We start from the raw sequence: 21,892 nt of genomic DNA on the forward strand, positions 1-21,892 counted from the left end.
CATTGATTGGGGGACGGATAGGATCTTTCATGGATTGCTTTACTAATGTATTTTAGTTCTCATTCTAAATCATCTTTTGATGTACAGTATTTCACTGCACTGTGTACTTTTATTTATAGAACAGATTTTTTTTTTATGCTATATTGGTTGTGATAACTGTAATATAGGAACTGTTTTGAGTGAGTAGGTTTTATATAAATACAAGTAATTGTTTTATTGCTATAGTAAGGTGAACTGTCTTCAAAGAAGTAACTCTTTCAGGTTTCACCATTAAGTAAATTAAGTTCTGTTTATAACCAGTTTTATTTAGGTTTGAAAAACAGGCATGCTTTCACTGGAATGCATTTCAGGATTATTAAGGTTGATTTTTTTTATATTGAGTTTTAAAATTCTTTCATCTGTATTTTTTATGATCACTTAACTAAAGTAAGGTGAGCTACTTAAAAAGAAGCTCTTGCTATTTTTAATATTACAGATAAGACAATAACTAGAAGTCATTGGACTATAATTAATGTCATTATTCTTTATTTCCCTAAAGAACTTTTTAAATTAAAACATTAAATTAGAAGTTTGCTTTAGATGAAAGAAATAGAATTGAAAAAGTGGAAAATAAATAAAGGCAAAAGTCCAAACAGTGACTTCCTAATATTAGAAACAAGATAACAAAATTTCATCCATAATATACATTCTTAATCTGATTTAAAAAAAAAAAAAGGGTTCAAAACATTGATAATGTTGTTCAGGAACCTTAAAGAAATAATGCAAGCAGGAAATGTGCTTTGGATGCTGTTTGAAACAGTCTGAAGTCTCAGAGGCAAGCTTTTCTGTGATTATATCTTTACAGTTTTCCATCCATATTTCTTTCCTTGAACATGTATCATTCTTCAGTGCTGTAGCATTAGCATTAGTAGAGGTATATGATGAAAGAAGCAATCTTATGCAGCATCAGCCAAAAAAAAAACCTACTCCCATTTCACCCCTCCGTTCATTCGAAATACCTGTCCAGCTGAGCCTTAAATTTATTTAGGCTATCAGCTTCCACAACAAGGGATGGAAGTCTGTTCCACCAACCAACTACCCGCTGGCTAAAGGCAAATTTCCGCACATCTATCCTACATCTGTCTTTCCTCAATTTGAATTTATGCTCTCTCAGGTGATTATTCTGAGCAAGAGGAAGAATCCCATCGGCACTGAGCATGCTCAAACCATTCAAGGCTTTATACACCTCTATCAGATCACATCGCTGGTGCCTAGTCTCCAGACACTGTAATTTGCAAAACCTTAAAGCCTTTCTTCGTAACAGCAACCCATTGTTCCATTCACTAATCTTGTTGCCTTTCTCTGTACTCGTTACAGCAGCTCTACATTCTTCTTGAAATGAGGCCTCCAGACCTGTATACAGTACTCAAGGTGTAGCCTGACCATTGCCTTATACAAGGGAATAATCACCTCCTTATCGCTGCTAGAAAAATTCCTGTATATCATTGACAAGACACCATGAGCTACTCTTGCAGCCCGTCTGCACTGTCAGAAAACTTCATATCTGCCTGCACAATTACCCCCAGGTCCTTTTCATTCTCTACCACTGTCAGTGTAGTACCACAGATTTGATACATTGCCCTGGGGTTACTGTTTCCCATATGTAGTACTTTACATTTGTCAATGTTAAACTTCATTTGCCACCTCTCATCCCATCTGCTCAACCTTTCCAGATCCTGTTGCAGCAGCATACTGTCAGTAGTGTCCTTAACAACTCTGCCGACTTTTGTATCATCTGCAAATTTGGACATTAAGCTTGATAAACCTTCATCAATATCATTTATAAATACAGAAAACAACAATGGACCCAACACTGAACCCTGAGGGACACCACTAATAACATTAGTCCGCGATGAGCAGTGTCCATTGATTACCACTCTCCGTCTTCTCCCCCTCAACCATCCCTTTATCCATAGCAGCAATTTGCCTCCGATGCTACACTGCTCCAATTTGTGCAGCAGTCTTGTGTGCAACAGAATCAAAAGCCTTTCTAAGATCCAAATATATAATATCAAAGTTATTCCCTGCATCCAGTTCTTTTGTGACTGCATCATAGTATCCAATCAAATTGGTCAGGCAAGACCTTCCTTTAACAGAACCATGCTGTGTCCAAGCTATAACTGAAGCCTTTTCTAGATGATCCTGCAGTGCTTCTTTAACAAGTGCCTCCATTAATTTTCCTGGAAAAAAGTTAAACTCACAATTCTATAATTAGTTGTGTCAGCCTTTGATCCTCCTTTGTGAATTGGGGTTACATTTGCACATCTCCAGTCTATGGGTACCTCCCCTGAGTCCAAAGCAGCTCTCATAATTATGGCTAAGGGTTTGCTTACTTTCTTTGCCACATACTATAATATAATTGGATAGATCCCATCCACCCCGAGTGCCTCTTTTATGTTTATCCTCAACAGTTTCTCCTCCACTTTCCTCTCAGCTATTACAAAATCATCTAGGACACTGCCAGAGTTTATTTCACCTCTGGCATTCCCCTTCCTGAATAACTCTTCATGTGTGAATGTAGATGCGAAATATTCATTTAGTTTGTTAGCCACCTGAGCAGGATCATCAATAGTTGAACCATCAATATCCAGTGGACCAATCTGATTCATCCCTTTCCTTCTAGAGTTTACATAGGTAAAGAACTTTTTTCTGTTTTTCTTTGCATCCTTTGCCAAGGAACTCTCATAATCTGACTTTGTCTGCCTAATCTCCTTTGTGACTTGGTTACAGACCAGCTTATATCTATCATAGGCTTCCATGTCACCCATTAATTTATATATATCCCATGCATTTTTCTTCTCTGTCATATGTCCATTTAGGCCTAAACCTCGAACAATATTTCTTATTTGGTATGTAAAGCCTAGTAGTTTCCAGGATGATTTGAATGCCTCCCCTTTAGAATTTGCTGTTGGTAACATCATCAGTTGGTCTCACCGTATAGAATTTAAATACTCAGACCACCGTAGTCGCCTTTACAAAAGCAAAAACCCTTCCCTTTACCCCAATGGTAGTTACCTCTGAGTAAATCCCACTTCAGCACACTGTGATCACTGCCACCTAGTGGTTCATTTATCTGCAGATTCTTAATACATGAAGAATAACTACTGATAATCAGATCAAGAGTATTACTCTCTCTAGTTGCCTCCCTAACATGCTGATGTAGAAAACAATCATCCAATAAATCCACAAAAGCCTTGCTAGTGTGTGAGTGACCAGCCCACAAATTCCAGTCAATATCTGGGAAATTAAAATCCTCCATTATAAGACTCTCTGATTTACTGGCCCTCTCTATTTCCCTGTACAGTTTCTTATTATACTCATCAGAGTCATTAGGTCTATAACACACTCCTACTCTCAATTTTGATCTCCCAATGCTTATGTCATACCAAACTGACTCGACACTGCACTGTCCAGCAATGTCAACTGGCTTCACTTCCTTGGATTTTATGTGTTTCTTAGCTAATAGCATAACCCCTCCTCCCTTCCTATCCTGTCTATCCTTTCTGTACCCATTTCGTATATCTGTGTGACACCACTTCTCTGATATCCCAACAATATCTGCCTTTGATGTTTTGAGCAATACCTCAAATTCATCAAATTTATTTACCAAACTCCTAGCATTGGAGTACACACAAGTATACATGCGCCTGTTCCTATTCTTAGCTACCCTAACACAACCCATGTGTTTACTTGTACCACAATGGCTCCTAGCAGTCTCTGAAATACCCTGCATCTTGTTTCTCAGGGTGCTGCTCATTCTAATAGAAGCAGTGCAAGAATCACTTTCACCTCTGCCAGTGGCTGCTGTTAATCTGTTAGTCCTTGTATCCCCCCAAGCTAACAGTTTTCCGACCCACCTAACACTGCCTCGATAGCATCAGCAAATATTCTTGCACCCTTTCTATTTAAGTGTATCCCATCCCTGTAGAAGCAGTCTCTCCTGTTAACAAGTACAGTCCAGGCTGAAAAAAATTCTATCCCTTGAGCCTTGCACAGTCTTTCCATGGCCGAATTGGTCGACAGGGCTTTCATCATATACTCCCTCCTATCATGTCTGGGCAGAATTGGAGACACTTTCAAATTCAACCCTAATTCACGGCTTTTTTTTCAACAGTGGCCTGTACTTGTTAAGTAATTCCACTGGTCTCCTACTCTTAATATCATTAGTGCCAACGTTTAGAACAATATCACCTTTTGTGCCATAGGGAAGTAGACGGGCCCTTAGCCGTAATTGTGGGAGCTTCCCTGGACTCAGAGGAGGTGCCCATGGACTGGTGTGGCCCCAATCCACAAAGGAGGATCGGGTGAGACACGGGATGCTACAGACCTGTTAGTTTGACGTCTGTTCCAAGGTAATTGGTGGAGGTGCTGGTTGGGGAAGCGTTGCAGAATCATCTAGACAAGACTTCAGTTATAGCTCGGACATAGCATGGGTTTGTTAAGGGGAAGTCTTGTCTGACTAATTTGATTGGATACTATGATGTAGTCACAAAGGAACTGGATGCAAAGAATAACTTTGATATCATATATTTGGATCTTAGAAAAGCTTTTTATACTGTTGCACTTGGAAACCTGCTGCACAAATTGGATAGTGTGGCATTGGAGGCGAATTGCTGCTATGGATAAAGGGATGGCTGAGTGGGAGAAGACAGAGAGTGGTAATCAATGTACACTGCTCTTCATGGACTAATGTTATTTGTGGAGTCCCTCAGGGTTCAGTGTTGGTCCCTTGTTTTCTGTATTTATAAATGATATTGATGATGGTATATCAGGCTTAATGTCCAAGTTTGCAGACGATACGAAGGTTGGCAGGGTTGTTAATGACACTAATGACAGTTCACTGCTGCAACAGGATCTAGAAAAGTTGAGCAGATGGACTGAGAGGTGGTAAATGAAGTTTAACACTGGCAAATGTTAAAGTACTATATATGGGAAGCAGTATTCCCAGAGTAACTTATCAACTCTGTGGTACCACATTGACAGTGGTAGAGAATGAAAAGAACCTGGGGGTAATTGTGCAAGCAGATATGAAGTTTTCTGAGTAGTGCAGACGGGCTGCAAGAGTAGCTCATGATGTCTTGTCGATGATATACAGGAATTTTTTTAGCACGGATAAGGAGGTGATTATCCCCAAGTATAAGGCAATGGTCAGGCCACACCTTGAGTACTGTATACAGGTCTGGAGGCCTCATTTTAAGAAATATGTAGAGCTGTTGGAACGAGTACAGAGAAGGGCAACAAGATTAGTAAATATTTGTAAAATAATAAGAGGAGTTTACCTCATTGTAGTATGTAGAACACTTCCGTATGATACTCTCCAGAAATTAAAACGAAAATATGGAAAACTTACATTAGAGTAAAAAATAAATAATTAAAAACCAATTTAACACAATTCAAATCAATTTAACATAATTAAAAATCAATTTAACACAATTAAAAATTAAAAACAATCTAACAAAAATATTCAAAACGATTTTCCTTCCTGAAGCTGACAATGCTTTTCGACCATGTTTCGTGATCACAGAAATGAAAATTACCGAATAATTTTGAACCTGAAACTTAAATAGTGATTATTTGTCTTTGCACATGCCCTTTAACGTCCACGCATCGGAGATCAAATATGGCTGCCGAACATTAACAGAATTCTCATGTAATTTAATTTCTACGGTTTCTTCAATTAATAGTTGCGTATAATTACGTTGAACACTAAGTATTTTGGCCTCGTTAAATAAAAAAGTGTGTTTTTCGTTAATGGCATGAAAGGCTAATTCTGACTCTGCTGAATGAGAAGCACGAACTGTGGCTTCATTTTGATTTACATGAATATTCAGAGAAAATTGCGTCGAACCTTGGTAAGACGAGTCACAATCACCGCAAGAAATGGATACCAGAAATAAAGTATTTTTTGATATTACTATTGTTGGTTGGTGTAGTATTTTGTATCCTATCCTTAGCCTGTACCCTAATTCGGTTTATTATGGCAAGGGGATAACTCCTGTTTAAGAACCTGATAGTTAATATTTGTATTTCTGAGCCCAAAGCAGATTCCGTCGTTGAATATTTATAGGCATTTTTAAATTGATTAAAGATAATTAATCTTTTGTAGGTGAACAGGTGATAGCTATTATAATGTAGAAGCATACTGGCGTTTGTAAGTTTGCGATAGATGTTAAATTGTATTTTATTCGATTCCTGAGTAAGCGTGATATTCAGAAAATTTAATGACTTAGTATCCGCATCCTCCTTTTCCAATGTTAATTTGAGTCTAGAATGAATATCATTAAGCGAATGTAAAATGTCTTGGATAGTACTACTATCAGTAATAACTAAAACATTGTCTAAATACCTCCCATAGTATGTGATACAGGATCGAAAAGGTGTCAAATAGATAGATCTGTGACATCAGAGATTACCCATTGGTAATCCAAAAATTTGTTTGTACACCTTGTATCGAAATGTGATATAGTTGACCTCAACTAACGGTTTAATTAAGTGAAAAATTTCCTTAATAGGTTGCTTCGTATAATTAATCGGTATCGAGTTTTTATTTAACACATCCCAAATAATATCTAATATGTATTCAACGTTTACATTCATATATAACGAGGTAACATCTAGTGAGAATAAATTTTATAATGCTATATACATGTGTGGCTAAGGATGAAAATGCCAAGTTCCTGTAGGAAACAATAGGTCGAATAGGAAATCCAGTCTTGTGTAATTTTACCTGACCGAAAAGTGCAGGAATATTGTATGTTCTGGCCTTCAATTCCTTTAACTGGGCCATAGTAATGTAGTCGTTTTTTCGATATGTGGTTAACATTTTATTGTATTGATTGACCAAATTGGTAAACAGTGCCCACTTCAAGATAAGTGGACGTATCTGAAACAACTGAATCTAACTTATTAATATAATCAGGTTTATCTAGTATTACCACTGTATCTCCTTTATCTGCCCTATGTATAATAATGTCCTTATTTCGCCAAAGTTCTCGTAAAGCTGAACTGTCATGTGTATTCAATTTAGGAAGTCGCATTTCTTTTATGTTATTCACTACTTGGTTAACTTGTTGAATAAATACATCTTTTTGTGGAACACTACGAAGTCCAAATTCAATATCAATTACGCATTGTTTTTTTGGCAGCTTTCAAGTTGGTAAATTATAGTTTAATCCTTTGGATAAAAGTGAAATCTGGTCCTGCGATAGTGTACACGAGGAAAGATTTGTAACCTGTTGATATGTCGATTCGTTGGATACTGGGTGAGGGTATGTTCGTGAACTAGCCGACATATTCTGTGGTAGTACATTATGTGTCTGTGGGGGGGGATGTCACCCAACTCGTGTGAACTTGGTCGCAAGCCCGCGACAATGTGTTGGAATTCGCATGAACGTGTCTTGAACTATTCGATAATGTTTGCAACTTATTAACATGTCTGTTTTTTATTTCTGAGGCTTGTGCTTCCCGTCGCAAATCTATGGAGGTCTTCAATACAGACCAATCGTTCGGATGTAGATAATTTTTTAATTTATCGCGAAGCTTCCTAACCTGGGAAAGGTATTTTTGTTTATTCGAATATTGAGATTTTAAGGCAAGCTTAACAATATTACGTGATGTCGCCAGTGTTAGTTGTTTTATGCCTGAAATTTTTTGATTTAAATTAACCCTGGCAAACTTCGGAACGATGTTGTTTTGAAGGCAATATTTTAGGAAAGAAATATGGTAACTTTGGGGCGAGTATCTTAGTGTTGATTTAATGTAATTTTGCACCAAGCCATTCAAAAAATGTTCAGCGGCCATATTTGATCTCCGATGCGTGGACCTTTACGCACATGCGCGAAGACAAATAATTACTATTTAAGTTTCAGGTTCAATCCTATTTGGTAATTTTCATTCCTGTGATCACGACATACGGTCTAAAAGCGTTGTCAGCTTCAGGAAGGAAAATCGTTTTGAATATTTTTGTTAGATTCTTTTTAATTTTTAATTGCGTTAAATTGATTTTTAATTGTGTTAAATTGGTTTTTAATTATTTATTTTTTACTCTAATGTAAATTTTCGATTTTTTCGTTTTAATTTCTGGAGAGTATCATACGGAAGTGTTCTACGTACTATATTGAGGTAAACTCCTCTTATTATTTTACAAATATTAATATCAACGTGGAAGTATTACAGCTCTAATTCATACTATCTAAGATTAGTGAATGGAAAAAAGGGTTGCTCTTATGAAGAAAGGCTTAAGTTTGACAAATTACAGTGTCTGGAGACTAGGCACCTGCGAGGTGATCTGATTGAGGTGTATAGAGTCTTGAATGGCTTGAGCATGCTCAATGCAGATGGGATTCTTCCTCTTGCTCAGAATAATCACCTGAGGGGGCATAAATTCAAATTGAGGAAAGACAGTTGTAGGATAGATGTGTGGAAGTTTACCTTTAGCCAGCAGGTGGTTGATTGCTGGAACAAACTTCCATCTGTCGTTGTAGAAGTTGATAGCTTAAATAGATTCAAGGCAGAACTTGACAAATATTTGGAGCAAGTGGATGGGTGAAATAAGGGTTTTTTTTTTGGCTGATGCTATATAAGCTTGCTTTCTTGCATCATCTGATAGCTGTGACTGGAGAGAGTACAAGTAGTATGTATGTAGGGTGAGGGGATATTGTCAAGGCCATGCTATGTTAAGGAGTGGACCCCCCCCCCCCAACACACACCTTTTACCTCATCTATATCAATGTATTATGAATAACCAAACTAAAAGAACAAGATTATCTGCATGAATTAAGACTCCTGCAAATTTCCTAATTCATTTCAAAAATATGCCTGATCTCATTGGTTTCTTACACCACTACCAATCTTGTCTTAATTACTCGCTATATGATTCCTCTGCTTTAAGGTAGATACTTTTGCATACGTCTGCTCTGATATTCCTTGTTAATAATATCAGATATCCTGATCTCTTTTTACCAACTACCCTTTAAAGCATACAGTTAATATTGTGTCTGGTGGAGCTTTCTCTCTCTTTCCGCTCCTCCTTCCCCTCCTCCCATCTCCCCGAATAGTAGTTGTTTCCCTTATTCTTGGTATTACAACAATACCAAAATGAGATAGTTTGTGTGATTTCTATTTTCCTTGGTTGGACTACTGTTTTGAATTCCTAGGCCTAATACCTGCTCAGATCACCATACTTATTCTTGTAGAGATTAAATCTTTTATTCCATTCTTGCCCTTTATCAAAAAATGGCTTTCATTAAATTCTTCAGCTTAATTTTCTACAAATATTAAAGATGAATAGTTGGAAACAAGTTATTAAAAATCAAAACTTGATTTTCGAAAGTTGAAGAGCAGGAAACTTGCCTCTTGTACAAGTGGAATCTTGTACAAATTGAGCCATTTGGCTTCTTGTCCATTGGTTGTAATTTCTGTCTATCCATATTTCCACCTCTTACACTATATCCTGATAGTTGTTGAGTTAGTTAATAAGTTAAATTTTTTTTTTTTATGTTTTTATCAAAAGAAAAAGCTAACTTATTAGAGTCTTACTATACCTCTAACTGAAGCATTAATGATTTGGGTAAATCTTTTCCTAATATACTGAATCCATCCCACTCAGTGACTTCCTTAGTTTTCTAATAGAAAGAGATTAACAAATCTTGAGCAATCTTGTTAACAATGATTGAATAATCATGAGTCCTGATAGCATTTCTCCACTTGTTCTAGTAGCCTCTCTGTTCCAGCATTAACATCTGTCATTTGTTGCCTTTTTACTCTCTCTCTCTCTCTCTCTCTCTCTCTCTCTCTCTCTCTCTCTCTCTCTCTCTCTCTCTCTCTCTTATTCCATTGGTGCTTTTCTTCCTGGTGTAAATTTTCTCATATCCAGCCACTTCTTTACAAGGGTGACAGATCCTTCACTTTTGATATGACATTGAGCAAAATGCTTCCTTTTAAAGACCTACTATGTATGTAAAATGGAACAAATGCAACTTGCATTAGATTGATTGAGTTATAGACCCCTTACCATAAACCATATGATGATAACCTAAATAAACTGAACTACAAATTAAGCAGAAGCATGACCACTTTTTGTAGTCAATTGTTAGATTTTTTATGCACCACATTTAAGGAGCTCTTATGTTTTTTAAACCGATTGTATAAAGACATTCTAGTACCACTAATCACATCCTTCTTCATGTGGCATGGCGTATACCATATTAATCCATATACAGTATATATCAGGGGTGGGCACGCATGAAGTCAATGAGAGCCGCATTCCGGTTTTTCATATATTATAAAGAGCCACACCATAGTTACATAGTATTAAATACACAAATTCAAATTTAATTTAATTTAATTAATATGATTACATATTCTACACGTCTTAAGTGTATACATATATAAGAAAATATAATTAAGAGAAAGAAAATACAAAATAATTATTTCAAAATTTTAATAATAAAAATGCATTAATTAAAAGTATATAACATTTAACGAAGACCTTTGGTCAAATTTTTGAAATTTGGCATTGTTGTTATTATTTAGGAGCATTAGCAACTAAGGCCATATTGCTCCGGGGATAGGCGGTGGTTATTCCCTGACCTTTCCGCATTCTCAGTATTTGGTGGTGACGGGCTCGAACCCCGGTTTAATCAAGAAGCGTGTACTACGCACTGCTGCTCCTGCCCACCTGGCTACGGAGGCGCCGACATTTGGCGTAAAATTTGTTAAAGCTGTTCGCAACAATTCAGTGAGATGATGATTGGTCAACTGTGAACGATATTTCGACTTCACGAACTTCATTGTGGAATACAAAGATTCACAGCAATATGTTGTACCAAAAATTGAAATTAGACCGCTGCAGTTTTCTTTAAATGTGGATATTTTGATTCTGGCAAGAGTTTCCAAAATTCAATTATAGAAGTAGATTTGTGCTGCATTTGCAATGCCTGATCCTCTTTCATCTCTAATAACTCCAATTCCCCAGCCACTTTTTCAACAAGTATTATTTCAGAAATTGGAAATCCATCTTCAGTAATATCACAAATAAATGGGTTCACAAAATATGCAAATGTGATTTCAAATCTTCAAACCTATGTTTGAAATCTGCTTGCAATTCTTCCAATTTTTCTTTCCACAAAACCGCCCAAAACATTGTAAGTTGACAGCCATCTTACAACACACCATAGGGATAAATCATTGGGCAATTCATCTGTTTCGTCATTCACTCGCAACTCTTCTAAAAAGTTCTTAAATTGACAATGTGTTTTGGCATTTTTTCTAACTAAATTCACAATTTGCAAAACAATGTTCCACACAATTCCGTATTTGAAGTACTTCGCTATGAGATGCCCGCGGTGAATTATGCAGTGAAGAGGTAAGAAACGTGGAATTTTAGGATCGTTGTTTAAAAGACCAATGAGACCTTGGTTTTACCCTATCATTGCAGGCGCTCCGTCAGTCGCAACACTTACAAGTTTATCACGAGGCAATTCAAACCTGTTCATCACTTCATCAAGCGCATTTCTAACATCTATACCACGAGTTGTTTCGATAAGAGCTACTAGGTCTAACATTTACGTCTGCAGATACAGAGCGGACAAAAACGACCAATTGTGGAACGTCCTGAATGTCTGTAGACTCGTCGAGAGCTAAACTAAATGCTGTACAATTTTTCAAATCACACATCAAACTATTTTCAACATTTTTACTAATTGCACCAATACAACGCTCAGTTGTACGGCGTGACATAGGAACCTGTGCGATCAATTTATGCAGTTTTGTATTATCTGGATCCAAAACTTTAACCACTTCTTCCAAGTTTCTTTCAATAAATTCTCCTTCTCCATATGGACGTTTGGCACGAGCAATATTCCAAGCTATCAAAAAACTAGCTTCGTTTGCTCTGTCATCTTCGCAACTAAAAGAAGACAAGAGTCCTTGTTGCTTATGAAGACCAGATTGCAAGGACTTAAGTTTCTCTCTTCGCAATTTTGAATTGAGTGGATATTGAGTTGAAAAGTGGGGATGACTTCCTTCGTAATGTCGACGTAAATTACTTACTTTGTAGTTTGCAATTGTAACTTTACAAATAAGACACAATGACTTTCCATTATTGTCAATAAAAGCAAAATTGTCTACCCATTCTTCTTGAAAGTTTCTATTTTCTTGTTCGTATTTTCGTTTTTTGATATTTTCTGAGGTCATGTTATCAAAAAATTTAAATAAATTTAATTCCAAAGTTTGAAATTGAAACTCTTATGGGAGGTTTGGTCACATTTTCTACCCACTCCCGGTGTAGTGTTGCGCAAGTCCGCTGATGGTGCCAGCAGTGTAAATGAGCGCAGATTTATTTATAATCAAAATAAAAATAGCAAAATATCTAGACATAAAAAAAAAATAAACATAACATAAAATCCGTATAACAAAATATTAGTTACTTAGTTAATTTAACAAGATTCATTGAAAAAAGTTCTGAAATAATAATAATAAAAAAAAACGGATTTAAATTTTCAATGGGAGCCGCACTTAACTCAACGAAGAGCCGCATGCGGCTCTGAGAGCCGCATTTGCCCACCGTTGGTATATATCATACTGTATATGTCACACTGTATATGAGATATAGTATATGCACATACTATATCTAATGTTTAAAATCAGTATCCTTAACTTTTCCTCCCAGATTTTTTTAAGTATGAAAAATTTTTCATATCGTTTGACAAATATTTTGAAAAGGTCCAAATACAAAATTTCATAAAAATCTGTTTAATCTTTTTCCACTTGTAATAACTCACCACTGGGAGGCAAATTATTTTCATGTGTACGGATTGTTGAGTGGACAGACAGGCAGACATGGTGAAGACAATAGGCACATATGCATCTAGCAAAAATAACTGAAAAGAAATATTTGTAAAGAAAGCTGTATATAATAATGTATAGAAATGTAATATATAGAAAGCTGTTTATAAAATCTGTTTGTTTGAGTGAGGTTATGGCATTCAAGCTCAGTAGTGTAGTGAACCGTCATAACTATGTGTATTGGCCTACTGATAAAACAAACATTTACATAAATAAGACAAGGCAGTCACAGTCTGGTGTGGTGTCTCATCTAGGGAATTATTGGGCCATGTTTTTGTGAAGGGACCAGTGATATGTACTTCTACATGCTTAACTCTGCAATGATGGTGCAATTCAAAAATAATGAGCCCACATTAATTGTTGGCTGAAGATCACAATCTGTGATTTTCTGTACCATCCTAAATATAGATAAATTTTTACTTGATATGCTTTTGGATTTTTTAAATTATTTATTTTATTTATTATTATTATTTTTTATAATTTTTCCAGTTTTATAGTATTATTACACTCAGCAGATACAGCCCTCACCACATTTGTTCTACTTTTCACTTGTAGGTAGTAATGCTGGAATGGGAAACTGAGTGCTACTGATACTACAAAGCTTAGAATTATGTGTTTGTTGATAGTTTAGGTTATTTATAAATATCTCCCACATGATCTAATGATCATTATTGGTTTACAACAGTCATAAACTAAACCTTCTTGAAAGATTCATATGAAATAATAAATAATCATTATTATTTTTGAATAATAAACACAGAAACATGGAAAGAAATAATCACTTGGTGCATAGTTAGCAGCACGTGTAATATTCAAAATTTTCATGCTTCACAGTGTGGCAAATTTTTAAAAATTTTGAAAATGAAGTGAATAATAGGATTTCAATATGCATATTTTGAAATTTTTTTTTAAAACTACTTATACATATAATAAGCAGGAATATATAATGAAATTGTTTTGAGTGCTGGCTGCTGTATGGTGTTGTGATTGTCCAATTTTTTAATATAAAGTATAAATAGTATGATATAATTTCAGCAGTCAAATTCCATGAAAAACTAAATGCACACTACTCTACCTTTAAATACTGTACTATAAACTAGTATTGGATGTCTTGCAAAATGAATGATAGTATATGTTTCAAATAAATAGAAACAGTGATATACTAGGAAATAAGTAAAGCAGAAAGAAATTGGTGTATGGAAATTATTAATGGAACATAATGCATAAATCTAGAAACGTGCAATGTTATTTATTTATTATTATTTTTTAAGTCTGGTTAGTCTATTTTTCTTCTGCCCATGTGCAGTTGATAACATTCAGAGAAAGATTTAAAAAGTCCAGATTTTTAAATATTTTGGATTTTTGAATGTCAGATTGTGAGGTTCTACTGTTAAATATATATATATATATATATAAAGTGAAAAAAAAGTTAGGGAACTAGAGAGTGATCGAAGGGGGATAGAAGGTAACAAAAAAATGTATAATAAGAGATAAATAATTATAAAATTCAGAAAATAAGGATGTTGCCACAAAACTTACAAAACTGGCCTTTCGTCAGGTTCAGCAGTCAGGATTGCAAGCAAAATAGTTTTTTTTTTTTGTTTTTTTTTCACCGTATTGTCGGTGCTCTGCTTAGGTTTAGTATTTTCTGCTTTTGGCTGCACTAGACCACTTCCTCTTTTTTTCTGTTTTTTTGCCTTCTTATTATTCTGTTCAACATATATATATGACAAATCAATTGAAATTTATTAGTATTTTATTAAAATTAATTTGTGTTTTTTTGGTATTATAAAAAGAAAAGTCAAGATATTTTACGTGAAGTATAAATTTTTTTTAAATGCATTTTATATTGGGTTAAATTCATTTAATAATAAAATTTTGTACTGAAATTTTATGAAAATGCATTCGAATATTTAATTAAATCTGTTTAAATGCATATAATTTTGTATATAACTGCAAAAATGTATGTTTTCTTAAAGGTTTTAAAAGGTGATGATACAGGATGGAAACTAGTTACAATTGATGAGAATAAAGGCAAAGGAAAAGCTCCAAGATTCCTACAGATATTTTTGCAGTCTGCTGTCTTTCAAGTTATTGTAATGATTGTAAATGTAGCCAATGCCATTGTTGGAGCTAGTATAAAATTTGAACATGATGGAAGACCAAGAGAAGACTTCTATAAAAATTATTATTTGGCTGAGGTATAAAATTGATAATTTTCCCTAATAGGTTTCATTAGAAACTTTTAATAGAATTATTATATTGATTTTGGTTAATTTTCTCTACTTTCCAGTTGAAGTTTCTTTTCCAACTTAAATTGCGTTTTGTTTTTTACTTATTTCATTGTACAGTCATTTTTGCTAAAAATCTCTGCATGATGGTATTTTGCGCATTAAAAACAACAGGGCTTATGGGAAAAATAGGGATAGGGGCAGAGCACTCAAAAAAAAATGTTCAGTCTGGTAAGGAAAATACTAAAAAAAGTTAGAAACCCAATAAAATTGCTAACATAGGTTTTAAATATCTTAAGTTTATAATAAATAAATAAATATTATAGTAAATATAGCACTTTACCTTGACAAGATATGAATTTTGCATGCTGATATTTCTGTTTACTGACATTTTCTTTTTTTTTAGATTGTAAAATTTAAAACAGTAAAAAGGATAAGCAATGAATAACAACGAACATGGGATGCACAAATTGCACAAGTGATACAAGAGTTTATGGAGCTTAAAAAATAAGAATGAAGAGAAGATTCTAAAAATTTATTTGTTTTTTATATGATTAAAGATTTCAAGGAAGAGGAAACACATTTCACCATAATAATGTAAAAACCCACAGAATTCCAGCTATCAGTATTATCACAAATGCAGTAAGATTGACTTTACTACTCATTTATAATTAGATTGCACTAACTGAAAAGCCCAATAAACAGGTAACTGCAAATTTTTATTGTTTTATTGTAGTAGCCTCCAGAAATGTGCTCCTCTGCTCACACTATCATGCCTCACAAAATTTCTGTTCGAATAGAAAAATGTGAACTCCTGAAAACACGAGTTGGCCTACAGTATCACGTGTTATCTTGTGAATACAGTGAATAACAACAATGTATCTCCAACCAATAAAACTAAATGGGAAATATTGCTGTCACGCATTTGACATTAGGTGCCTCCGTAGCCAGGTGGGCAGGAGAAGCAGTGTGTAGCACACACTTCTTGATTAGACCGGGGTTCGAGCCCGTGACCACCAAATATGGAGGATGTGGAAAGGTTAGGGAATGACCACTGCATATCCCTGGAGCAATATGGCCTTAGTTGCTAATGCTCCTAAAAACCAAATAACAAACAGCAACATTTGACATTTTTTATGCTTTATAAACTTGTATGTATTGCTGTGCAGGTTGCTATGTTCAGCTTAGTGCCAGGTTTTGCATTCGCCTGGTGTTACTCACACACAAAATCACACATATGCCAGTGCGAAAATCACGTTTCCTAATATATCAGTTGCATTGGAGCAAATTTGCATTGCAAAAATGCACATTATAGCAGAACTGATTATACATCATTAATAACTCTTCATATTTATCACCACTTCCCCACCACCCAGTCTCAGATTTGCTTTTATCATCCATTGCATATATAAATACATAGTCCCATTTCAGACATGCCTGTTATGTTTTTGGCCACATATGAAGACTTTTTAAATAAAGTTACAAGGCTGAACAGTACTAGTTACTCTAGAAGATAGAACTGTTCACATAGCAGAGAATACGTAGTAGCAAATATAGCTATTTTGTGATACGCTGCCACTTATTGGTACTTGTGAGTAAACATTGGTGAATTGCTGAAATGCAAATTTTTTTGATTTTTTTTTTTTTTACCTGCTGCACAGTGTGCTATTAAACAGATCAAAATTTGTGAAAACAGTATACAGTATTTTTAAAATAGCTAATATTTAATTAAAGGACTACAGGGTCCAATGTGCCTTGAAGTAGATAGCTTTAAACATAAGGAGGCACTTACCTTTCTTTTTTTCCTCCCTACTTCTTCTTCAGATATTGCTAGTAGACAATGCACATATTAAAATTACTTATGCTCATGAATTTTAGTAGTCAGGAAAACAACCCACACTCCAATTGATGTGCAACCAGTTTCCAATAACATGCCAAAAGACAAGTCTATTAAGATGATAAAATAGCTTAGCACTGATAAAATGGTAAAATAGGGCTAGGCTATGCTATTTTATTATTTTAATAGATTTGTCTAATTGTCTTTAGACAAATTTGTATAATTTTCTATATTCAATTTCGTGAAGGGAATAAAACGGTGGTCTTACCAAGACAGGCTTCAGTTCTGCATATTGCAGCTTCTGGAGACTAGGACCTGTGAGATGATTTGATTGAGGTGTTTAGGACTTTGAATGAATTAAGCAAGGTCAATGCACATAGCAATCTTCCTCTTGCTCAGACTACACACATGAGGGGACATAAATTCATATTGAGAGATGATGGTTGCAGGATTGGTTTGCTTTCAACTAGTGGGTGGTTGATTGTTGGAACAAACTCACATCTTGTGGAAGTGGGCAGTTTGAATAAATTCAAGGAAGAACTAGGAAAATTATTAGTGGGGATGGACAGGTGATGTAGGAGGTGTCTTTTTTTTTTTTGGTTGATTTATAAGCTTAGTTTTTTGCATCATATGCTACTATTAATAATAATAATAATAATAATAATAACTACAAAACATTAATGGCAGATGGGTGCCGATTTGTTGGTTTGGACAGGAGTGTGGGTTATAACTTGTTTCCTGAGCACTATGGGTATTGTCTACCAGTACTTTGGAAAAAAAAAAAAAAAAAAGTCAAGTCCGTCATTATATTTCAAAATAGTTGTATATAGTATTTTTACAAAAGAATATTATTCAAAAAACAAGTGAATCATGTTGGTGTTGCCTCAAATACAACTATTATATCAGGTGAGTAGGTGGCAATTTTTCAAAAAAAAAAAGTTTTTTTTATACTTCAGGACAGCCATATTGCAAGCAGAGTACGTAAAGTACTGAAATCCTTATCCAGAAAGCTTGGGACCAAATGCTCTCTGGATTTTGGGAGTTTCTGGATTGCAGGTACTTAGCAAGAGAAATATGAACACACACAAAATAAATAATTAAAATCATATACAGTTAAACTTGGTTATAATGATATCTTGGCCATAGTAAGCAAATCTTGTCTCCAAGTTAAGTTTATGAGCATTTATGTGCAAAAATTTCACATGTAATAAGTGTGCATCCTGGATATGCCGAGCAAACTTGGCCCGCTTGTTTCCATTGTTTTGGAACCGAGCTACTTTGTTTTCTTTCTGTGGATATTGCCTCAATTTAGACCATTAAATTTTTATAAACAACAGAACTTATCTGGGAGTACTATAGTTGTGCATTTTCTCCCGTATCTCTCTCTCTCTCTCATTTAGAGATGCAATAAAAAGTATATTAGTGAAACATTAATTGCATTGAAGAGACTCACAAAAATAAGCATTTATCTCTGAGAAGTGAATAAGTTACTGTATGTATTTGTCAGCTGTGCTTCATTTTATAAATTTTTTTGTAGGCAGCAGCTTGTGATATCCTTTTCAACAGTAGTAGCAGTGGCAAATGTTGCAGAAAAGCAAGCTTATATAGCATCAGCCAAAAAACATACACACACAACACACACACACACCCCTTTGTGTGCATTTGTCTAGTTCTTCCTTGAATTTATTCAAACCATCCGCTTTCATAACAGCAGATGGAATCCCATTCCAACAATCAACCACTCGCTAACTGAAGGCAAACTTCCTCACATCTATCCTGCAACTAGCCTTCTTCAACTTAAATTTATATCTCCTCATGTGTAGTCTCAGTAAATGGAAGAATGCGATTAACATTCAACTTACTTAATCCATTCAAGGCCTTAAACACCTCAATCAGATCACCCCACAGGTGTCTAGCCTTCAGATGCTGCCATTTGCAGAACTGAAGCCTTTCTAGGTAAGAGCACCCTTTTGTCCCTTCACAAATTTGGTTGCTCCTCTCTGCACCCATTCCAGCAGATCTACATCCTTCTCAAAGTAAGCTTACAGACTAGACAGTACTCTAAATACAGCCTAACCATGGCCTTGTACAAAGAGATAATCATCTCCTTATTCCTACTAGCAAAGTTTCTGTATGTCATTGACAAAACCCTATGAGTTGTCCTGCAGCACATCAGGGAAAATTAGAGAATTTCATATATTATTGCACAGTTAATTCAAGGCCTTTTTCATTTTCTACCATGAGTGTAGTTCCACAAAGTTGACTAGTTACTCTTAGATTACTTCTACCCATATGCAGTACTGTGCATTTGTCAATGTTAAACTTCAGTTGCTATTCCTCAGCCCATCAACTGAATCTTTCTAGATCTTATTTTTGCAGTACCGTACCATCATTACTCTCATCAACTAGCCTGCTAACTTTTGATCATCTGCAAATTTTGACATTAAGCTTGATATACCTTCATCAATATCATTAATAAATACAGGGGCTTAGAGGGAAACAGGTATCCTGCGTGTTATCAGACACTCAGCCTAAAACACTGATGGATCCAATATCTCTCTATTACAGAAGATTTAGGAGAAGTCTGGTTGGCTTGCCTCCTAAAATCCACTCATGCACACCTTCTCGATGGTAAGCCCTGTTACGTCACTTAGGTGGCAACGAACGTGTAGAGTGGTTCTCTTCAAGACGCCTGGTCAGCGTGAAGAGGAAAAGACCACCCTCCAGCATGAGAGCACAACAATACAAATGGCCCTCAGTCCCCAGCAGCTTTCACTCTCCCTCTTACGGCAGCGAGAGGATCAGAGTGGAAGCAGAGGGTGCTAAGAATCTCTGGGTACGATGCACGGAAACTGAACTTGGCCTGTTATAACATGCACGGAAACTGAACTTGGCCTGTTATAACGTACGATCACTCATCGGTGAAGACAGGATATTAGAGCTGGAAAAGGAATTAGGAAATGTGAATTGGAATATCATCGGTTTGGCTGAAACAAGAAGAAGAAATGAATCACTTATAAGTTTATCAAGTGGAAATCTGCTGTACACCAATGGAAACAGTGAACGGAGTGAAGGTGGAGTTGGCTTTCTGGTCAATAAAGATTTTAAAAACAACATTTTGGAATTCAAAAGTACATCACCAAGGGTGTCAAGGCTAATACTCAAGATTTCTAAGAGGTACAAGCTTAAGATTATAATGATTTATGTGCCAACATCGAGCCATGATGATGAAGAGGTTGAAGAAATGTACACCGAAATTGAGAGTCTTCTAGATGAGCAGAAAACCCACTACACTATTATTATGGGGGACTTCAATGCTAAGGTTGGAAAAAGGCAAAACAGCGCAGAAAGAGGAACTATAGGAAATTTTGGAATTGGTGAAAGAAATAAAAGAGGTGAAAGACTTGTGGAATTTGCAGAATCTCAAGGACTGTCAGTAATGAACACTTTTTTCAAGAAAAGGGTGAACAGAAAGTGGACATGGAAGAGTCCAAATGGATTAACAACTAATGAACTCGACTTCATCCTCACTAACAGAAGATATATTGTGAATGATGTTACCGTCCTGAATAAGGTAAATGTTGGAAGTGATCACAGAATAGTAAGATGTACACTTGATATAGATGTAGGAAAGGAAAGGAAAACACTGACTCGAGTAAATAATACAAAGGTCTTTGAGATAATAGAGGAGGAGAAAAAGCAGTATGTACTGGAACTTAAAAACAAGTTTGAGCTTCTGCAGACTGCTCAGGACCAAGATATCGACGAGGAATATTACAACTTTCTGAAAGTGATAAAGCCCAAGAAACCTACAGGGAAACAGAAATCCAAAGAAGAAAAAATTAGTCAAGAAACACTTGTCATGATGAACCGAAGACGACAAATGAAGAGCAAGAAAAACACTGACAGGGAGAAAATTGAGTATACTGAGTTATGCAAAGCCATTAGAAAGAGACTCAGAGAGGACATAAGAAGATTTAACACAAGAAAAGTAGAACAAGCATTATGGGAAAACAAAGGATTTAAATCAGCAGCCATGAGCAGTAATACAGAAAGACAAATGATACTGAAACTGAAGAATAGCGATGGTGTACTTATAAACAGCAGAGAAAGCATAATTCAAATAGCAGAAGACTACTATAGAGAATTATACAAGGAGCGAGGGAATGATACCAGCAGTGGGGAAGATGGATTGCAAAGTAGCAACACATACGACATACCCGATTTTTTTTTTTTTTTTTTTGATTTGGTAGTTGTTGGCGCATTGGCTTCTGTGGCCATATTGCACCTCCGAAGGTGTTTGCAGTACTTTGATCCAAGCCCGAGGCGGGAATCGAACCCGCGACCTTTGAGTTGCCGGGCAGGTACTTTACCCACTCGGCCGACATACCCGATATTCTTCCTGATGAGGTAGAACATGCATTGAAGAAAATGAAGAATCGGAAAGCCCCGGGGGAAGATGAAGTTACTGTAGAGTTGTTAAAATTGGGAGGAAGAGACATAACACAAAAACTGGCAAGGCTCTTCACAAAGTGCATTAGAAAAGGTGTGACGCCTAAGCAGTGGAATAATGCAATCATAGTTTTGCTGCATAAGAAAGGAGATAAATCAGAAATTGGAAATTATAGACCAATTAGCTTGTTATCCCACATCTACAAGTTGTTCACAAGGGTCATTACTAACAGATTAGAAGGAATACTTGATGAGAATCAACCGAAAGAGCAAGCTGGCTTTAGGACAGGATTCTCAACTATGGATCACCTTCATGTAATATCACAGCTAATGGAGAAAGCAAATGAATATAAAACACCATTATGCCTGGCATTTGTGGATTATGAAAAGGCATTTTTGACTCTATACAGCATAAGGCAATGTTTCGGGCACTGGAAAGACAAGGCATAGATACCCCATATATTATGATTTTGAAGAAAATATACGA

At 35.6% G+C, this 21,892-nt stretch overlaps 1 protein-coding gene across 1 annotated transcript in view; it reads left to right on the forward strand.

Moving 5' to 3' along the window:
• na (sodium leak channel non-selective protein na) overlaps nucleotides 1–21,892 on the forward strand; it is a 605,671-nt gene that overhangs the window by 130,676 nt on the left and 453,103 nt on the right. Inside the window, exon 10 of the mRNA XM_090376183.1 lies at nucleotides 14,865–15,086. Within this exon, the coding sequence (XP_090232309.1) occupies nucleotides 14,865–15,086 (222 nt within the window). The remainder of the gene's footprint in view (nucleotides 1–14,864; nucleotides 15,087–21,892) is intronic.

This window comes from Mastigoproctus giganteus, chromosome 6 (assembly GCF_048544385.1).
Source record: "Mastigoproctus giganteus isolate SK-2022 chromosome 6, ASM4854438v1, whole genome shotgun sequence".
Lineage (NCBI taxonomy): Eukaryota > Metazoa > Arthropoda > Arachnida > Uropygi > Thelyphonidae > Mastigoproctus > Mastigoproctus giganteus.